The following is a 16,011-nucleotide window of genomic DNA, read 5'->3' on the forward strand; positions in this document are numbered from 1 at the left end:
CAGGTCTCCATCCATCACCATTTATATCCCCCCATACCCTCTTGCACTTCCCTCTACCACCTTCTCCCAGTGATCACCCACACTGTTATCCCTGTCCACAAGTATTTTACTCAATCCCTTCACGCCTCCACCTAGCTCCCCCTACAGCTTATGATAACATTCTCAATGTATTCCTTTCACACAACTATTCAGAAATTTGAATCAATTATTTACTTACAAATAATATTTCCTAAATACTAAGAAAGGCAAGGAATTATTTGAATTTGTAAGCAAGAACAATAATTCATTTTTAAAGGATAAAAATAAAAATTTTTGTAAAGGCCTAAAAATAAAGAAGTTTTGAAAAGCAACAAGAAACTACCACACTGACCTAATACTTTTCTCTAGCCTGGTCCAAAAGACCTTTTTACCTTAGCTCAAATTTTCTTTAAACGTGGACCAACTGACATACTGATCATTTCAATACTTTATTTCCCTTAGAAAATTCTTGGTAGCTAAAAGATAATGGGCTGATAAAGTGGAGACCTAAGCTATTTATCCAGAAGAAAGAGACAGCTTTTATTCAATTCATCATTCAAATGCTGTAAGACCTATACTAGTTGTTAAAATGAAAATGAATATGACTGTCTCTGTCCTCAAAAAGTTCACAATCAATAGGGAAGACAAACACACTGATAAAAGAATAAGTAAGAACAGAGAAAAAGGTCAGGAAAAATCTCCTGGAAGGGGTGATTTATGAGATGACTTCTCAAAACCCTAAAATTCTAAAAAAGAAAATCTATAGACATTCAGTATCATCTGGTATAACAGAAACTACCCTAACCACATTGTTTTATTCAGTTTGATTAATTAAACAGCATTTATAATTTCTTCTGTAAAACTTACTGGTTGGTATCCATGATACTCTATGAGCTCATATATAGTTGACAGATTATACCCTATTACATCATACCACTTTTACCACCTTAGGACTTGCATGCTTATAAGAATCACTTTATTTTTTCCTATATTATCCCTGATAGTTGAGGCCATTGCAATATGACATAATAATAATAATTAAACATTACAGAACTGATGAAATATGGTAGTGTACAGAAAGAGGACTTCTCCCAACTACAACAGAGTAACTGCACTAGATTTGCCTTTCCACAGAGAGAAAAAAATACAGAACACTGAACAAAATATCTGAACAAACATCTTCAAATACTGAACAATATATAGCAACTCTCTGAGAAGTTAGGCATATAATTGCCATGATGTTCTGTTGGAAGCCATTTTCCAGATCATGAACAGGATTCCAAGAAAATAGAGTAATCATGCTAAATTGCGAAGACAGATCAAATTTTGGAGAGTATGAGGTGGCTTGAATTGGTGAGGAAGAGGACCAGAGAAAGGAAGTTAACAAAGAAAAAGTTCCACAAATCACTGGGGTCTCCTTGAGTTAAAAACTAAGTAGTACATTTTTAGGATTAAACTATCCAAAATTGGGCAAATAACAATTACCAAGGAGTTGTAGGCCAAATAACTTCTAGAACTCACAAGTGGGAAATGTTCAAGTTATGGCAAATTATTGAACACCCAAGGCATTTAGTAAAACACTATAGGAGGGTCATGTTCTATTAATAGGGGTAAATTAGCCCTAGAGAAAAAGATAGTCTGAGCAGGCTTTAAAAAAACAAAAACAAAAACAAAGCTTAAAAAAAACTTTGGAAGATCAAGCAGGTTTTTCAATTAACATCCTGCCAACATGAAAATCAGTATTTTTAAAGGAAAACAACAAAATCCAGACACTTGACAATATAGCATTCACAATGTAAAATATCCAATAAAATAACTATTAGATGTCAGCAAGATGGTGGAATAGGAAATCCCAGTCTTTCTCACCCACAGAAACACTCTTTAACATTGACATACAGATCAAAATGCCTTTATGAAATTTCCTAAATCCAGTTAAGAAGTTGTAGTACACCAGGCAAGCACAATGCCAAGAACAGAAACATTGAAATGAGTAAGAGGAGCAATTTCACATTACTTATGCCAGCCCCTCCCCCAAGCAGGCACAGCCCACTGAAAGTGAACAGCACAGACTCCTCCCACAGGGAGGAAAGAGGATAACTGGAATGGGTGTCCAACATTCCAACTATTCAGAGGCTGTCCAAGGAACTGGTTTCTGCTCACCTCACTTAGAGCACTAATTGAAGTGGCACAGTTTGCATGCCTGGGGGCCACTGAGAACAAAGAAGAACAGAAGGTGGACTGCAGCTGGCATGGCTTGGAGTAACAGGGAAAGGTGCTTCTCCCTCAGATGGGAGGGAAAGAAGTGGAATGTGTGTCTGGCATTCTAGCTCTTCAGACGGCTGTCAAGGATTGGTATCTACCTCACCTGACTTTGGGTGCTGATGGGAAACTGGCATATTTTGAATGCCTCATGGCTGATAAGACAGTGGGAAGGTTTTGCTGTAGATCAGAGAACCTCCAGTGCTGAAGACAAACACCAGAGGGAGCAAGAGATTACAAACTCCTAAAAAAGGAAGTGGCAAGACACTAATTGGGAATGCGCACCCAGAGCCAGAGAAGCTGTATCTATACGAAAAAAGTTTCAGAGGTACCCAGAATCTACATTTGGGGTGGGAGCTGAGGGTATTCACCTATATAAAACCAGTATGTAAACACTGGGATATGCGGTTGATTCTTCAAAAACACAGACCTCAACATCAAGTTACAAGGCAGACAGACACACACACACACAGAAATGCAGCCCAGAGGAACAAAACAAATCTCCAGAAGCTGATCCTAAAAAACAGGAATATTAATTATCTAAAAAATAGTTCAAAATACCCATCATAAAGATGCTGTATAAACTCAAGAAAACAATGCATTAAAAAATGATAATTATGAGAGATAAAAATATTTTAAAAAATATACAGAAATCATGGCACTGAAGAATTACTGACCTGAAAAATTCAAAAGCAGATTTGATCAAGCAGAATAAAGAATTGATTAAATCAGACAGAGATCATTTGAAATTATCCAGTCAGTGGAACAAATACAAAAGAAAGTGAAGAAAGCCTAGGGGATTTTTTTTTTCATGAACTCTGGGCTTTCATTTTGGCAATGACAGTCATGCAAATGTTACATTCTCATATTCTTCCTTCTCCCTTATTTCTCTTTCCCTACCAAGGCCTTTTTAAGCCTAAGGAATTTATGGAACAAAGTCAAGAAGACCAATACATATATTGTAGGAGGTCCAGAAAAAGAAAGGGAGAAAGAGAAATGGGTAGAAAGTTTATGTAAAGAAATTACGGCCCAAAAGTTCTTGAATTTAGGGAAGTTAATGGACATCCAAATGGAAGAATCCCATCAGACTCCCTATAGGAAGAACCCAAGGAAATCAACATGCAGACACAGTATAATCAAACTGTTGAAAGTCGAAGACAAAGAGAAATTTAAAAGAAGCAGGAAAAAAGCGACTCATCACGTACAAAAGGACTCCATAAGACTAATTAGATTTCTTGGAAGAAACCTTGCCAGACAATAAAGGGATAGCATGACAAATACAAAGTGCTCATAAAAAAAAACTGCTAATCAATGATACTATAGCTGGTTAAAAAACAAAATAAAAAAACCTATCCTTTAAAAATCAAGGAGAAATAAAGATATTCCGAGATAAACAAAAGCTGAGAGAGTACATCAGTACAAAATCTGCATTACAAAGCATGCTAAACAAACAAAAAACCCTACACTGCAATATAAAAATATTCGAAAGTTTATAAAGCTTGCTGGTGAAGGTAAATAAGCAAACAGAGGATACTGTTATGTTATAGTGGTGATGTGTAAATCACTTTAAATTTTGTAACAGAAGTTAAAAAGATCAAGTATAAAAAATACTTTAACTACAAAAATAAGTTACTGGACACACAATATAAAAAGAAAATTCTGACACATACCACAATATGGATGAACCGTGAAGATATTTTATTAAGTGAATTCAGCAAACTATGAAAGGACAAATGTATGATTCTGTTTATATGAGGTACACATAGTCGTCAAATTCACAGAGACACAAAGCAGATGGCAACCAGGGGCCAGGAGGAGGCGGGAATGGGGAGTTATTGTTTAATGGGTATAGAGTTTAAATTTGGAAAGATGAAAAGTTCTGGAAATAGAGAGGTAACAACTGCACAATGTGAATGTAATTAAAATCATTGAAGTGTACACTTAAAATGGTAAATTTCATGTTACATATATTTTACCACAATAAAAAAGCAGTAGCCCATTAAAAATTTATTAGATTAAAAGGAGACATTTGCTATGAGACAAGCAAATGAGACACTGAATCATAAACAGACTCCAAAATGATGGAATAAACAGAGAAGAACTTTAAAAATATGATTATAAATGTTAAAATGTTTAAAGGAAAACATGAACATAAAGAAGAGAAAAATAAATGATGCTTTTTAAATGGTACTTCTAGAGATTAAAAATACAATGTCTCAATATTTTAAAGAAATCACTAGGTAGACTTAGCAGATAAGATACTGCAGAAAAACAAATGAATAACCTTGAAGAGAAAAACAATAAAAACTTCCAAAACTGAAGCACAGAGGAAAAAACAGCTGTACAAAATATAAACATTACCTTGCTGATATGTGGGATAAAATCAGATGGTTTAATGAAGTCCAGAAAGTGTGTATGAAGGGGCAGGGGAGGCAAAAAAAAAAGTCAGGTGAAGACATAATGAGCAAAAATTGTTCAAATTTCATGAAAATTATAATCTCAAAGTCCAAGAAAACTAATAAATCTTAAACAAACACAAACTAAACAGCACCAAAACACATTATAATCAAGTAGTTGAAAATAAGTGATAAATATCATAAAATTAAGCCAGGGAAAAAGATGAGTTCATATATAACAACGAAGATAAAAATTACCATTCACTTTTTATTAAAATACTGAAGACATGATCCAGCAATTCCACTTCTGGTCAGATACTCACAAGAAGTGAAAACAAGGACTTGAAGAAATATTTATGCATGAATGTTCACAATAGCAGTATTCACTAAAGCCAAAAGGTGAAAGCAACCCAAGTGTCTATCGGCAAATGAATGCATAAACAAAATGACATACATACAACAGAAAATTATTCAGCCTTTAAAAGGAAGGAAATTCTGACACACACTATGGATGAACTATGAAATTATTGTAAGTGAAATACGGCAGAAACAAAAAGACCTTGTATTCTCGCAATTACACAGGTACTAGAATAGTCAAATTCATAGATTAAAACACCAGGGATGAGGGAGAAGTAGAATACCAGGGGACTGGGGGGAATGAAAGTAAAAAATTATTATTTATTGAGTACGGAGTTTCAATTTGGGATGATGACAAAGTTCTGGAGATGGATGCTGGTGATGGTGGCACAATAATGTGAATGTACTTAATGTCACAGAACTTAAAAATCGTTAAAATGGTATATTTCATGCTATGTATATTTTACATAGCACAATAAAAAAGGATACTTGATTATAATAAGGATACTAAATTGAAACAAAAGTAAAACAAAAATATGGCTAAAAGCAATTGAATGACATCCTTTTTAAAATATACTTTTTATTTCCTATTTCATTTATTTATTTATTATTGTTGTTCAAGTATAGTTGTCTCCATTTTCACCCCCTCCACCTCCCATCTCTCCATCGTGCCCCCTCGACCCATCCATCTCCACCTCCCACCCTTGAACCTACTACCCCTTTTGGCTTTGACTGTGTGTCCTTTATACATGTTCCTTGATGGCCCTTCCTCATTTTCCCCCCACTATCCCTCTCCCTCCACCCCTCTGGTTACTATCAGTTTGTTCCTTATTTCAATGTCTCTGGTTACATTCTGCTTGTTTGTTTGTTTTATTGATTAGGCTCTACTTATAGGTGAGATCATATGATATTTGTCTTTCAGACCCTGGTTCATTCCAGTTAGCATAATGCTCTCTAGTTCCATCCATGCTGTCGTAAAAGGTAGGAGCTCCTTCTTTGTTTATGCTACATAGTATTCCTTTGTGTAAATGTACCATAGTTTTTTTAACCACTCATTTACTGGTGGCCACTTAGGTTGCTTCCAACTTTTGGCTATTGTAAATTGTACTGCTATGAACATCGGGGTGTATAGGTTATTTTGAATTGGTGTTTCAGGATTCTTAGGGTATAATCCCAGCAGTGGTATTGCTGGGTCAAAAGTCAGTTCCATTTTGTTTTCTGAGGAAATTCCATACTGTTTTCCACAGTGGCTGCACCCGTCTGCATTCCCACCAACAGTGCACTAAGGTTCCCTTTTCTCCACAACCTCTCTAGCACTTGTTGTTTGTTGATTTGTTTATAATGGCCATTCTGACTGGTATGAAGTGGTATCTTATTGTGGTTTTAATTTGCATTTTTCCGATGGCTAGTGAAGCTGAGCATCCTTTCATATGTCTCTGGGCCCTCTGTATGTCCTCCTCAGAGAAGTGTCTATTTAGGTGCTTTGCCCATTTTTAAAATTGGGTTGTTTGTCTTCCTGGAGTGGAGCTGTGTGAGCTCTTTACATATTTTGGAAATCAAACCCTTGCTGAGGTAACATTTGCAAATATATTTCCCCATACAGTTGGTTCCCTTTTCATTTTACTGAAGTTTTCTTTAGCTTTGCAGAGCTTTTTATTTTGATGAAGTCCCATTTGTTTATTCTTTTCTTATTTCCCTTGCTCTAGGAAATAAGTCAGCAAAAATATTGCTGCATGGAATATCTGAGATTTTTCCTACCTATGTTCTCCTCCAGGACTTTTATGCTGTAGCGACTTATATTTATATTTAAGTCTTTTATCTATCTTGAGTTTATTTTTGTGTATGGTGTAAGTTGGTGATTGAGTTTCACTGTTTTGCATGTAGCTATTCAGGTCTCCCAACAGCACTTGTTGAAGAGTGGTGTTGGGAGACTTGTTTTTACTCAATTTTTTGCTTCTGCCCTCTTAGTCGAATATTAATTGATCATACAGACTTGGGTTTATTTCTGGGCTCTCTATTCTACTCCATTGGTCTATGTGTCTGTTCTTATGCTAGTACCAGACTGTTTTCATTACTGTGGCCTTGTAATACAGTTTGATATCAGGTATTGTGATCCCTCCTACTTTGTTCTTCTTTCTCAAAATTGCTGCATCTATGCAGGGTCTTTTACAGTTCCATGTAAATTTTTGAAATGTTTGTTCTAAATCTGTGAAATATGTCATTGGTATTTTAATAGGGATTGCATTGTATCTACAAATTGCTTTGGGTAATATGGACATTGTGATGATGTTTATTCTTCTAATCCATGGACACAGTGTATGCTTCCATTCATTTGTGTCTTTCTTATTTTCTTTCTTCAGTGTTGTGTAGTTTTCTGAGTACAGATCTTTTACCTCCTCAGTAAGGTTTATTCCTAGGTACTTTATTTTTCTTGATGCTATAGCAAATGGGATTTTTCCCCTTATTTCTGACTCTGATATTTTGTTGGTGGTGTACAAAAATGCCTTAAATTTCTGAGTATTGACTTTTAATCCTGCTGTTTTGCCAAATTCACTTTTTAGGTCAAGTAGTTTTTTGGTGGAGTCTATAGGGTGTTCTGTGTACACTATCACGTCATCTGCAAACAATGACGGTTTTGCTTCCTCCTTTCTAGTTTGGATGCCTTTTATTTCTTTTTCTTGTCTGACTGCTGTGGCTACGACTTCCAATACTATGTTGAACAGAAGTGTTGAAAGCAGACAACCCTGTCTTCTTCCTGATCTTCATGGGAAAGCTTTAAGTTTTTGCCCATTGAGTATGATGTTGGCTGTAGGTCTCTCATATATGGCCTTTATTATGTGGAGGTATGCTCCTTCTACTCCCACTTTGTTGAGTGTTTTCATCATAAATGGGTGCTGTACCTTATCAAATGCTTTTTCCCCATTTATTGATATGATCATGTCATTTTTGTCTTTTGGATTGTTTATGTGATGTATTACATTTATTGATTTGTGAATACTGTAACATCCTTGCATCCCTGAGATGAATCACACTTGATCATGGTATATGATCTTTTTAATATATTGCTGGATGTGGTTTGCTAATATTTTTTGAGGATTTCAGTGTCTATCTTCTTCAGTGATACTGGCCTGTAGTTTTCTATGTTATGTCTTTATATGGCTTTGGGATTAGGATGATGCTGGCCTCATAAAAAGAGTTTGGGAGTCTTCCCTCCTCTTGGATTTTTTTGAATAGTCTGAGAAGGGTAGGGGTTAGCTGCCCATTAAATGTTTTGTAAAATTCTCCTGTGAATCCATCTGTTCTAGGGCTTTTGTGTGCCAGGAGGTTTTTGATTACTACATTGATTTCATCACCTGTTATTGGTCTGTACAGGCTTTCTGTTTCTTCATTCAGTTTTGGGAGATTATATTTTTCTAGAAATCTGTCCATTTCACCCTGGTTTTCAGATTTCTTGGCATATAGTTCTTTGCAGTAATTTCTTACAATTCTTTGTAACTCTGTGGTATCAGTTGTAAACTCTCCTCTTTCATTTCTGATTTTGTTTATTTGGGTCCTTTCTCTTTTTTCTTGATGAGTCTGTTTAAACGCATGTTGATTTTTGTTTCTCTTTTCAATGAGCCAGCTCCTGGATTTATTGATCCTTAGGATTATGCTTATAGTCTCTTTGTCATTTAATTCTCTCTGATCTTGGTTATTTCCTTCCTTCTACTCGCTCCAGGCATTGTTTGTTGTTCTTCCTCCAGTTTTTGTAGATGTAGGGTTAGGTTGTTTACTTGAAATGTTTCTATCTTTTCTAGGTAGGTCTGTATTGCTGTGAATTTCCCTCTTAGGACTGCCTTTGCTGTGTCCTGTAAGTTTTGGACTATTGTGTGTTCATTTTCATTTGTTTTCAGAAACTATAATTTCTTCCTTTATCTCATTATTAACCCATTCATTGTTAAAGAGCATGCGATTCAATCCCCATGAATTTGAGTGTTTTTGAGTTTTCTCCTTGAGGTTGGTTTTCAGTTTTAGACTCTTGTGGTCCGAGAAAAAGCTCAATATGAGTTCAACTTTCTTGAATTTGTTGAGGCTGGTTTTGTGTTCTGTTATGTGGTCTATGTTTGAAAATGACCCATGTGCATTTGAAAAGAATGTGTACTTTGCTTGTTTGATATGAAAGTTTATTTATATATATCTAGGGCATTGTTCAATGCTGTAATGTCCTTGTTGATATTTTGTTTGGAAGATCTATCCATTTTTGACAGTGGGGTGTTAAAATCCCCTAGAATAATTATGTTGCTGTCTATATCCTTCTTGAAGTTCTCCAAGATTTCCTTATATATTTGGGTGCTCCTATGTTGGTGTATATATGTTTACAATGTTTATATCTTCTTGATGGATTCTTCCCTTGAGTATCATGAAGTGTCCTTCAGTGTCTCTTTTTATGGCCTTTGTTTTGAAGTCTATTTTGTCTGATATAAGTATTGCCACACCAGCTTTTTTTTTCCTGCCCATTTGCTTGGAATATTTTTTTCCTACTCTTCACTTTCAGTCTGTGTTGGTCTTTTTTTCTGAGGTGGGTCTTGTAGGCAGCATAGGTGAGGGTCATGTTTTCTTATCCATTCAGCTACCCTATGTCTTTTGATTGGAGCATGTAATCCACTCATATTTAATGTTATTATTGATAAGTATTTATTCACTTTCCCCCTTTGTACCTGTGTCCCTCTCTCTCTCTCTCTTTTCCTTCCTCTTCTTATAGCAGTCCCTTTTGCATGTCTTTCAGTACTGGTTTGGTGGGGGTGTATTCTTTCAGCTCTCTTTTGTCTGGGAAACTCCTATTTTGCCTTCCATTTTGATTGAGAGCTTTGCTGGGTAGAGTAGTCTTGGTTGTAGGCCTTTGCTTTTCACTACTTGGAATATTTCGTGCCATTCTCTCCTGGTCTGTAGTTGAGAGATAAGCTGCTAGCCTTATTAGGGCTCCCTTGTATGTTAATTCCTGTTTCTCCCTTGTTGCTTTAAGATTCTCTCTTTGTCTTTAAATTTGGCATTTTAATTATGATGTGTTTTGGAGTAGGCCTCTTTGGGTTCACCTTGATTGGGACCCTCTGTGCTTCCTAAACTTGAGTGGTTTTCCCCCTCTCCAAGTTCAGAAAGTTTCCTCTCATTTTTCAAAATGGGGTTTCTATCCCTTGCTCCTTTTCTTCTCCTTCTGGTATTCCTATGATTTGAATGTTGTTGTATTTCATGTTGTATTGCAGTTCCCTTAAGCTATCTTCATATTTTTTTAGTCTTTTTTTTGTGCAGTTGCTCTATCTGGGTATTTCTACCTTGTCTTCCAGCTCACTAATTCAGTCCTCTGCTTCATCCAGCATGCTTGTAATTCCTTCCCATGTGTTTTCATTTCAGAGATTGTATTCTTCATTTCTTCCTGGTTTTTGTTTATAGTTTCTATTTCCTTTTTCCTACTGTTGTAGTTCTCACTCAGTTTCTTGTAGTTGTCTGTGAATTCCTTGAGCATCCTTATAACCATTCTTTTGAGTTCTTTATCTGATAGTTTGCTTGGCTCCATTTCATTTAGCTCTTTTAGTGGGGAGTCTTCCATCCCTTTTGATTGCAGGTTCTTTCATTGTCTCCCCATCTTAGGTGACTCTTTAGGTGTTTCTGTGATTCCTGATGCTCTGCTTTGCCAGCTGTCTTTGTAGGGTGAACTTCTATGGTAGGGATTCTGTGGGACTCAGTAGTGTGGTCTCTTTGATCTTGTCTGGATGTTCTAGGGTTGCCCTTTCTTCCATTTGTGTGGGCTCTCTTGTTGTACTTGGGTTTTACCTGTTGGTGGCTCCTTTGTTGGTGGGTTATCACCTCCAGCAGGTTTACTGGTATTCACAACTCCCACCTTATCTTGTATGTGATCAGGGGCTGGGCAAAAGCAAAATGGATTATGACAGCGGCACAGTATTTTATGGGATTTAGAGTACCAACAAGTAGAAACCATATAGGTGATCCTTTGGAGAAGTACAGCAATAACTGACATTTCACCCAACTAGCCACTTTTTATAAAAGGTGAAAAAGAGATAAGACTCTTGGAGAGGGAAACAAATGTGAGCTGACTCCAGAAAGCAGAGTGCTTATGCGAGGTTAGATGGTGAAATAAGTGAGAATAAGGGGTAGAAACTTGGCATAGTGTGCGAGAGAATAAAGTTAACCACAACAGTAATAACACTCAGGCAGATAGTGAAATGGACCAAGATCAGGGCAGGGTGCTGTGTGGGAATTGGAACAACAGTAATATGACAAGAAATATATGATTGTCTGTTTTTAAAACACTCTCCGCAATCTCTGCCTTCCAAATTTCACATAAGCTGGGATGCCGTTGGGTGTTCACTGTGTTCTTCAGAAGATTGGCTAAGTGTCCCAGTTGGGTGCATAAGCAAGTAGGTTCTGCTCCCACCTACCTTGCTGCCATCTTCCACCCTGAATAACATCCTTAAAGTGCTAGAGAGAAAAAAAGTCAACCTAGAATTCTATATTAGTGAAAATATCCTTAAAAAGTGAAGGCAAAATAAAAACAGTTCTAGACAAAAGCTGACAGGATCCATCCTCAGCAAACAAGTTTGTTTGTTTTTTAGATTCCACATATAAGGGAAATCATCTGGCATTTGCCTTTCTCTGTCGACCCACTTGACGCAGCACAATACCCTCTACTGCACAGGTGGCAAACACAAGGCCCTCCACCTTGTTTTATCCCACCCAGCACCTTATTTCTACCCGGCGGCAGCACCAAGCTCTCACTTTACTGTTAAGGAGTAGTTACATTTATATAGTCCTAAAATTACATTTGGCCCTTTGAAAGCAACCTCGAGGCTGATGTGGGCCCTGGTGAAAATGAATTTGACATCCTTGCTACTGGGTCCATCCATGTTGTTGCAGGTGGCAAGATTTCATTGGTTTTTATGGCTGAATCATATTCCATTGTACATATGCACCACTTCTTCATCTACTGATGGGCATCTAAGTTGCTTCCATATTTTGGCTATTGTAAATAATAACGCGAATAATTACAATTCATCTCATTATAACTTCTTATATGGTACAGCAAAGGCAAAAGAATAACAATTTTACGGAACTAAAATCCTGGCACTTAGTACATTTTTAACTTTGTAACTGTCATGAAATTAAAATCTGTGACAAAAGCAAAATCCTAACATAGGGGAGATGCTGTCAACATAAAATTTTTTTATTTAGAATATTGGGGCTCAAAAATTACAAATGCTGTACCAACAAAAATATATGTTTCTTTTACATAACACTCCAAACCATCTTCTTATTCTTTTTGGGGGAGTAGTATTACAAAAAGTAGCAAAACACAAATTAAAAAATAATAATAACCTAACTTGCTCATCAGTGTTTAACCTGAATAGTATAATTGACTCTGAGGATAAAAAGGAATAATATCTTCTTAAACATTCAAACCACGAAACAACTTCTCAACTTCTTCAAATACAGTCTTTTGCCTTCTTTGAAATCAGACTAAGCCAAAAGGTAATTTTACGAGGGTGAACACACACACATAGATAGAATTAATTTATAAAAAACTGTATATTTATTCTTATAGTTTAAACTTCAAAGTACTCTCCATTTGATGCAATTGAGACATTTTTGTCCACTGCTCCAAACAGTTTTTGATCTTGTTGATTTTGATGCCTTTTAGTGCTTCTGCCATTTTTTGTTTCATCATTCCAGATCCAAAAAATATTTCCCTTTGAGGACTTTTTCATCCAGAGAAACAAAAAAAGTTGCCCAGGGCAAAGTCGAGTGAATAGGGAGCGTGGGGCATGGGGCAGGAGGCATGCTGTTTTTGGTCAAACACTCAGCACAGTGAGGGCAGGTGTGCTCGTAATTAACCCATCATGAAATGGGCAGATGCATTTGAGTCTTCAAAATATTCACTGAAGCTGAACACAGCCTCTCACAACGATGCCAGCTGGTGCACTAATACAGATGGGTTCCTAGAACACACGCAGTGGGGGAAGCCTGTACTACAAGGGAAGCCTGTATCATCTTCTGGAAGGCCCACCCTCCAGAAGATAATTCCAGTTTTTGTGGGCTTCCCCTTGTAAATGCACCTGCACGGGACCCTACAGTTCCGTTATAAGAAAACATCCCTGAAGAAATTGCTAAGCATTTACTATTTATTATAGCCAAAGGACAAAAAGTACCCTTCTTACTCCTCTTTTCCTTCTTTCTTGCCTACCTCTCATCCTCTTCTCTGCTCCTCAGTCTAGATCTCTTTCTCCAACTCTGTCTCTGTCAGAGCCCTTTCCTCTCCATTTTACCTGGTATTATTTCTAAACCCAACAACTCCTTGCTAAGGATCCTACATACCCTCTTCATCATATTAAACTAGTATTAGTGTTTGTTGGTAGCTTTTCCCCACTCCAGTTTATCCCAGTGTTGTTGCTACATTAATGTCTCTTAAAACTTGTCTATTATCAATCTCCCGCTTCAAAATCTCTAAGCTCACCACTGCCTAGACATTAAACTCTCAGCTCCTTAGCACAGTATGTAAGATCTTTTATGTCAGGACTGCAACCCTTTTTGGAAAGCCAGTCTTTTCTGCTAATATCCTCTCTCTTTTCTTCACCATTCCTCAGCCTCATATTATATCCAATAACAACTAACATTTATTGACACTTACTATGTGCCAAATACTTTCTATACAAGATATTTATTTTACAAAGTTATGTGCCAAGCACTATTTTAAAGCATTTAACAAATAATAACTTATTTAATCTTCATAAGAACCCTGTGAAATAGGTACTATCAGTATCCCCATTTTACGTATGAGGAAATCTGAGCCAATACACACACAAGCACACACACTCATACATTACTAGTGAGACTAAAAGAAGTCCGTCAGTTCCTCAAATAGTTAAAGATAGAGCTACCATATGATCCAGAAATTTTACTCCTAGGTAAATATTCTTCAGAAGCGAAAACATATTCTACCCCCCCAAAAATGTACACACATGTTAACAGCAGCATCACTCATAATAGCAAAAAATTAGAACCAACCTAAATAGCCATCAACAGATAAATGAATAAGATGTGGTATACACTCCATACAACAGAATACGAATTTGCCATAAAAAGAAATGAAGTAGTGATTCATGGTACCGCATAGATGAACTTTGAAAACATTACGCAACATGAACGAAGCCTGTCACAAAAGACTACACAAGATTCCATTCATGTGAAGTGCCCGGCACAGGCACATCTAGAGACAGAAAGTAGATTAGTAGTTGCCTGGGGCCAGGGAATACGGAGAGAGTGGAAGGTGACTGCTGAATGGCACGGAGTTTCTTATGAAGTGATGAAAATTCTGGGCAATTAGACAGTGGTGATGGCTGAACAACTTTGGGAATATACTTAAAACCACTGAGTTTTACATGTTAAATTGTTAAATTTATTATAAATTTATTAAAATCATGAAATTGGTAAATTAATAGTTTAATTTAATAAGTTAAAATGTTCAGCAAAGGAGGCAGGCAGATCTAGAAGCAGAATATTTCCTATTCGTTGCTTAGAAATGATTGCTGAATTCTCTACAACATCTTATTTCATAGATACCTATTATCAATGCCAAATGATTTGAGGAAAGTTTTGGTACAAAGGGAAGCCAGAAATCAATTCCTTTTAGACAACAGAAACAGCTAGAAGACTCAGAGTACGTGTAGGAAAAGGATGGTCAGATGACACTCACCTCTTCCACAAAAGACCAGTACTTGCAGTTACTGCAGATGCACCCAGGAAAGCCACCACCATTAGTCGCCGCCCGATCTGGGTGGGCTGTGGTCCTCCATGGTACCATCGAGAGCCCAGGGCCAGTTCTGCCAGTGCAGAAAGTGATTTAAGACGAAACATCCTGTGAACAAAAAGTAGAAATGTTACTCCTAACTAGTGGGAGGACAGTAATGATGATATTTATGATGATGACAGTATCAACTTCACCAACAAATGTAAGTACTTAGTGGCAGACACTATTCTAAACACTTTGCAATACCAAGTATCCCATTTAATCCTCAGAAAAATTGTATGAGAAAAGTACTATTTATAAACCTGATATATCAGTCAAGGTGCAATTAGAAGATAAGAAACCACATAGTAATTCTCACAGGGAAAAATTAATATACAGCATTATTAATTACAACAGGGGACTAAATACCAAGGGGTAAAGAGACAGCAGATATGGGAAGCAGCTACTACTTCGAGGGCCAATGCAGACCAACAAGAAAACAAACCTATAAAGGGGCTACTCCCAGCACAGCTGAGACCCAGACCTTGCTGCGAGGACACAGGCATGGATATCTGAGAAATCTACTGAAGTGCCACACCAAAAGCCATCTGCTGGAAGTCATGCCAGCAGAACTCAGGAAGGTGCCCAAGGGGAGGAGGCACCATAGTATGAAACTCATTCAGGAACTGCATGTAGGAGAGTTGCCACTAGAACTTCCTAGGAGTTGAGTGCCACTGGGTGTCCCACATGCTGCTGCTGGCCACCACACACAATAAAGATCACACTAGAATCAGGAAGCAACATCCCTTCCTTCTCCAGTCTCCCTCTGGTCCCGCTACTGACAGAGCTCAAAAGCTGGCAAGGGTGAAATATCCAATATAACAAGTAAGACAATGAAAGATGGATTTAGAGCTGAAAAGCAACAATTTGGTAAGTGGCATATCCCTTTTACAGTGTGGATACTGAGGTACAGTGACTTGCTGAAGACTGTATAGCTAGAAGCGGTAGATCCAGAATCTGAACCAAGAGTAGACTGACTCACCCAGTTTTTAACTAGGACACTTTGCTGCCCCCTACTTTGTAATGCTGATATGACTTTTGTTAAAGTAATTCAAGTTTTAATTAAATCTTTTCTCACACCTAGGCCCTTGGAAGCCCTCTTCCCCGCCAATTCTTTTGTTTCATACTTACAATGTCACCGGTCCC

At 37.1% G+C, this 16,011-nt stretch overlaps 1 protein-coding gene across 1 annotated transcript in view; it reads right to left on the reverse strand.

Moving 5' to 3' along the window:
• Window positions 1-16,011, reverse strand: part of MICU1 (mitochondrial calcium uptake 1) — a 214,711-nt gene that overhangs the window by 161,398 nt on the left and 37,302 nt on the right. The window contains exon 2 of the mRNA XM_024561320.3: window positions 14,773-14,934. Coding sequence (XP_024417088.1) covers window positions 14,773-14,933 — 161 coding nt within the window. The 5' untranslated portion in view covers window position 14,934. The remainder of the gene's footprint in view (window positions 1-14,772; window positions 14,935-16,011) is intronic.

This window comes from Desmodus rotundus, chromosome 4, assembly GCF_022682495.2.
Source record: "Desmodus rotundus isolate HL8 chromosome 4, HLdesRot8A.1, whole genome shotgun sequence".
Taxonomy (NCBI): domain Eukaryota; kingdom Metazoa; phylum Chordata; class Mammalia; order Chiroptera; family Phyllostomidae; genus Desmodus; species Desmodus rotundus.